The 6,494-nt window shown below is 32.2% G+C and overlaps 1 protein-coding gene across 1 annotated transcript; it reads left to right on the top strand.

The window, feature by feature from the left end:
* Window positions 1–787: 787 nt before the first annotated feature.
* LOC145000157 (protein SRG1-like) lies at window positions 788–4,456 on the top strand. The gene is made up of 4 exons (XM_078959376.1): window positions 788–1,172; window positions 1,258–1,505; window positions 3,625–3,949; window positions 4,126–4,456. Exons 1-4 carry the CDS (start codon window positions 867–869, stop codon window positions 4,366–4,368), a joined length of 1,122 nt encoding a protein of 373 aa, XP_078815502.1. The 5' UTR covers window positions 788–866; the 3' UTR covers window positions 4,369–4,456.
* Window positions 4,457–6,494: the final 2,038 nt, after the last annotated feature.

The following is a 6,494-nucleotide window of genomic DNA, read 5'->3' as shown; positions in this document are numbered from 1 at the left end:
GCGTATACTGTTGTTGCTCACAACCTATAGATCTTACGGACCCTTCGTATGATTTATTGAAAGTTGAAAGACAATTGATTTTTTTTATCAGGTACATGGAATTATTTTTAATTTCAAGCATAATTCATAGGAATTATTACTCGTTACCATATGTTAGAGTCGAACAACAATTTTATCATTTACCGATTTCCATTAAATTTGATCAAACTATTATTATTATTATTATTATTATTTTGACAAATTCAATATTTTATTCTTAAATCTAATATATTTTATCTTAAACGAAATTTGAACCATCAATCTTTAACAAGACATATTTTTGTCAATTTATGATATGGCTGGAACACAAGCCCTTTTGTTGATCAAACTATTACTTACCATTAATCATCAATAATAATTAAATTGTTCATATTAACTATTCTTTCATCTGTATGTTTGTTTCAACTTTCAAAACAATTGTTTATGTTGATTGACATGATAAGTAGAAACGTAAAATCATCTTCTTGTTTGTTCAACCAATTAGCATCAACAGTGATTTGGATTATACAAGATTAAGCTATACAGGAGGAGATAACTAAATGTGTTTATTCCGTGATAGAAAAAAAAATTATATTCTGGATACTAGTAAGGTATCTAGCCGAATTTGCCTAGCAATTTTAATATAAAAAATCCAAATGTTTGTTATAAACAAACCATTTGTGTGCCATATGTCGACTTCAACCAAATATTTAAATATACCATATCACCTACTACTACTACTACTAGTGGGTACCTTGGTAGTATTTTCAATTTAATAAAAATTCTTTAGCAACTATTGATCAACATAAAAGATTGTTATAGTCTTATAGAATAAGAAATTATGCAAAATGAATGAACATGAGAAAGAGGATCGGAGGGATATGAATATGATGGAGCAAAAGGAAACAGATTTTGGGGGTTCTATTCTAGTTCCTAGTGTACAAGAACTCGTCAAGGAACAACTAACGAAGGTTCCACCACGATATATTCGCCCCGATCAAGACCCTCCGATTACATCATCATTCTCATCTTCTTCACCTCAAGTACCCATCATTGATATGGAGCACCTACTTTCTGTTTCGGATCATAATTCAAATACTGATTCTGAACTGGAAAAACTACACCTTGCTTGTAGAGACTGGGGTTTCTTTCAGGTAATGATAATACAAGTACTATTACACTAACTTAAACTACATATAAGGATATTTATTTACTACTATATAAATGATTGTTTTACAGTTGATAAATCATAAGGTGAGTTGTTCATTAATAGAGAAAATAAAGAGAGAAACACAAGAATTCTTCGAGTTGCCATTGGAGGAGAAAAAGAAGTATTGGCAGAAGAGTGGAGATCTTGAAGGATTTGGACAAGCATTTGTTGTTTCAGATGAACAAAAGCTTGATTGGGGTGACATGTTTTACATGGTTACACTCCCTTCCCATCTCAGGAAACCGCACTTGTTTCCTAATCTACCTCTTCCATTCAGGTCATTTTCTTCCTTCCCTTGATCATCTCCTGAGTGTAATTTTATCAAAGTATATGATTGATAAGTATAACTATTTTTAACTGGTTGGATATCTTATCTTAATTTAGTGATATATAGTGGTGTCATGTCATTTGTATTGTGTTAAAATGTTCAGTCATTAATTTAATACATATATAATTTCTCAGTAATGATAACGTGAAGGAAATTTGTACCCAGAAGGTCATATTTTAGCATATATAAGAAACTAAAAGCCAATTTGAAAATCATAACCAGCAAATCAGTTTATTAAACTTTTAGATGCATTTCAGTTGTTCTCATTCCATCATATTTATCAAAAGTCATACACATAATGATTCTAAACAACAAAAACAAATGCCACCCACTTGTCTTCATTTTCATTTAGTATGAGTTGCAGTTTGGTTGATTAGTTTTTAATGTTATAATATGCATCATTGCTATAACGTGTACCTTGTTTGATACATAAGTCAATTGATTAGATTATGCAATATATATATATATATATATATATATATATATATATATATATATATATATATATATATATATATATATATATATATAATGGTAAACTATACAGAAAACTATTACGGGTTTATGTTTTAAGTAACGTATTTTTAAAATCAACATTTAAGCATTTATGTTATAAGTTAATTAATAAACTAGAAAGGTTACCCCCGCTACGTGGGGGCCAGAAACTTGAAATATTGTTTCCGAATCGATAAATATGACAGACGTAGAAATTGCAAGAATGAAAAGCCCGGACTTTGCCTTGAAACGTTTTTTTTTCATTTTTTATGAAAAAATGTAAAAGTTTTGACTGTAAGGATCAGAAGTTTCAAAACGGTTAAAGAATTAAAGGGGTGAGAATTAGCAATTTTTTAGAAATTGGATCAAAGTTGTCAAACCGTTAAAGTTTTGTGGCCAAACTTTAAATATTAAAAGGTTCCTAAAAAAGTAAAAATATTGATTGCAATGACCAAAAATATCACAATAAGTAAAGAATTAAGAGCAAAGTGCAGGGAAAAATATCCAGTTTACTATTCCTAAACTTCATATCTTTAATACATATATATTAATAAGAGAGTGTGTTATCATATAATAGATATAGTTATCAAACACGATTTTGTTTTAATTAGATGAGGATATCACATAGTACCAATTTAAGACGGCCAATGGACCAATGATCTAGGAATAATTAATGACTCATATAAAAGATCATGAGTTTAATTCAGACATAGATAGTTATTTAAGAGTATGTTTAGATTCTTGGTAGTTCACCCCTAGATCATGATATAGTTTAATGGTAAATTGTGTCAAAATGATAGATTTTGAATATTTTTGGTGAGTATAATGATAGATTATATATATAAAAAAAAAATAACTATTACCATACAAAGTATTTTTCTACAAAAATATACATTCTGCCATGTAAAAAACAATTAATAACGTTAGATATGCCTAATTCACGAACCAAATAATACAAAAGAATAATAACTTTTTGAACTAGAATGCGACGTATGAAAATCGTGGACCTAGAATACTGATTCAACAATATAACCAAAGACGATTCTAGTAATCATTCTCATTCAAAACATTATCATGATCGAATAAAAAGGATCACCTCACTTAGTCACTTTACATATATATTTAGAATAAAATTAACCACCAAAGTCCAAACCATTCCTTCTCCTTTCTGTAATATATGATCTAATTTTTCTCTATTGTCATTTAAAACAAAGAAGATAATAAATGAAACAATTTAATTTCAAATATTTATGGCATATAATATTTGTTGAAAGAAAAGTAGTTGTTTATCTTAGAATAGCTAAAATGTTTATTTATAAAATAATATTCTGTTGTTTTTCTTAATACAACAAAGTTGTTATTAATATCACAAAAATTTACATCATTTTGTTTTTGTTTTCTATTAACTCAAAAAATAGTATATATATATATATATATATATATATATATATATATATATATATATATATATATATATATATATATATATATATATATATATATATATATATATATATAACCTAGATTAGAGACTATTCATATTAATGCTTATGATGTTATTATATATAAACAGAGATACCCTAGAAGAGTATTCAAAACAAGTTAAAATTGTGGCCTTAGAAATCTTGGTGTTTATTGCAAAAGCTTTGAACATGAAAGAAGAGGAGATGAAAGTATTGTTCGCCGATGGAATACAGATGATGAGAATGAACTGCTATCCACCATGTCCAGAACCTGAACAAGTCATTGGTCTTACCCCTCACTCAGATGCTGCTGGGATCACCTTCCTCCTCCAACTTAATCAAGTAGAAGGTCTCCAAATAAAAAATAATGGCCTTTGGATCCCCATTCAACCATTTTCCGATGCTTTCATTGTTAATATTGGAGATATATTGGAGGTCAGATTTTCCTCTTAATCATCATTTTTATGTAACTTTTGCATTTTTGCCACAACAAACAAAATGATTTGTTTGCTTGATTTGAAAATAATTATGATGGAGCCCATATGTAGTGAAGAATGAATAACTAAAGAAAAATGGTATAGATAATAACATCTTCTACATTGACTTTTCAGATTGTAACAAATGGAGCTTATAAAAGCATCGAGCATAGAGTAGTTGTGAACTCCCAGAAAGAGAGACTATCCATCGCCACATTTCTAAGCCCAAATTTGGATGGGGATGTAGGTCCTGCAACAAGCATCATTAGTTCCGAGACACCACCACGATTTAAGAGGATAACCGTTGTTGATTACATCAAGAACGTGTTTTCAAAAGAACTTAAAGGGAAAACGAATGTTGAGCAATACTATATATGATTGATGTTTACATGTCTATAATTTTTTTAAATATATCGTGTACTTTATTTTACTATAATAAAGACAATTCATGCTAAATTATACCCGACTATTTTTCTCTAAAATGTAATGTAATGTAAGCTCCTTTTCAAACTTGTGGTTTTTCAAAGATAATGAAAATGTCCAAATGTGGACTAAAAGACTCTCTAAAATTCTAAGAAAATCGCAAAAAGATATGGTGATGTAAAGAGACTGGATATGGATTCTACTCGGGGACAAGCACCAATGCTTCATCCTAACAGTTCAAACATGATCAAGTGTGATCCTCTCTACGGTAGTGACCGCAAGGCTAAGAACACCCATTGTTATAGTATATCCTACAGTTGTTAGTATTGTATGCATAATTTTTCATGAAACTACCTGGCTATGATCACTTACCCCTTTAAGCTACCAGCATCTGATCTCAAGTATGAAATCCCAAACTGCAGCTAGTGGTCCCGGTTCGATGGGTGAGATGGCAACAAGATCCTGGACCAATAATGATACAATAATTGTGAACCTGTCCCATGGCATCCAAGAAAGGTGAGAATAAACAGACAACAAAAATGCATGAATGCTAATGCCTTAGGCTAAATGTTATGAAAAAATATAAAATGTGAAAAAGAAGAAAATAAAATCTTTTTGAAATTTTAAATAAATAAAAATGAATGAAAATTAGCTTAATACTAAAATGTTATGCAACCTAGCCAAAAATGTATGAAGAAGTAAAAGATAAGGGAAATGTCCCACCCCAAGCTTAAGAACAAGCATTGTCCTCAATGCTTAAGGAAAGGGCGGAAATGACCTAAATCGGATGGTTGGGTAGAGCATAGGGGTTTGTAGAGGAGGAAAAATGGTGAAGAATGGCGGTGGTCTCGCGGGATTCCGACCGGTAGATCTCCGGGAAATCGAGTTTTTGTATGGAGCGCGGGCGGGGCGTGGGCTGCGTGTTGGCCGCGTCTAGTTTTCTCGAAATCCCACTGATTCTTCTAACCTTTCACGCGGGCCACGGGTTGGCCGCATGGAGGCCGCGGGACCTGAAGCTTGAAAATGGCAAAAAATCGGAAATCTGCGCGGGCCGCGTGGAACCCGCACGATGGCCGCATGTGATGAACAGGGTTGGAGGTGATTCTTCTACGTGGGCAAGGAATGGGCCGCACATGAGCCGCACAATACCTTACGCGGGCCGCGTGGATTTTCCCGTGGGTTGCGTGACTTCCTGCACCTTAAAATTTGAAATTTTTTAAAAACTTGATTTTTGGCCTAAATGATTCCCACAAAGTCCCGATTTCAAAAACACAATAAAAGGTTTGGACCAAAGGTGAGAATAAAGCTTAAAATTTTTCAAAAATGAAAATTTTCAAAACAAAAAAAAAATTTCAAAATCATTTTATTCGGTTTATAAAAGACGAAAGCACAATGCTTCCCAAAACTGCCCTTCTTTAACGTCTTTGGCGAGACGCCTCCAAACTTCACTTTAACACTTTGGGGCATCCAAATGGACGACATCTTGGACATTTGAATCAAAACCTTCATAGAAAGGTTTCAACCGATGTCCATTAACATTGAAAACTTGCCCCGTGTCAACATTTTTTAATTTCCACATCTCCATTGAGAATCTTTTCTTGTATTTGACTTTCTTTTTACAGGAAAACGATACCGGATTTAGACCTTTGATAATAGCAATCATCCAACAATATTCTTTCTTGTAATTGTTTAGTAAGGTGACTAACTGTTCCGTCTTTGACATGGTTGTCGAGTTGGTGACTGGTTGGGTCTCTTCCTTCTCGGGATATGTATCATTTAAAGGGTCTGATAGATTTATCGTTTTTGGCTCTTGTGGTTCGTCTACCACTAGAATTAGTTTCTCAGTGGTAGTGGTGGGCTCAACCTCTCTTTTATTAACACCCAACACTTCCTCTATAGTTTCATTGACATATTTCTCAATTTCTTCTTCCTCCTTGATAACTTCTTCCATTTCTACGCCTTTTTCCTCTTCTCCATATAACACTCTTGGGCCATCAAAACTTTGCTCATCTTTCAAAGGAAGGGCACATGGGCTCTCTTCAGATAGTAGTTTGTCTTGATCTTCCATTATACTTATTGTT

This window comes from Lactuca saligna, chromosome 1 (genome assembly GCF_052625555.1).
Source record: "Lactuca saligna cultivar CGN05327 chromosome 1, ASM5262555v1, whole genome shotgun sequence".
In the NCBI taxonomy this organism is placed as follows: Eukaryota; Viridiplantae; Streptophyta; class Magnoliopsida; order Asterales; family Asteraceae; genus Lactuca; species Lactuca saligna.
The sequence above is the reverse complement of the archived record's forward strand: the minus strand, read 5'-3'. Positions and strand labels throughout refer to the sequence as shown.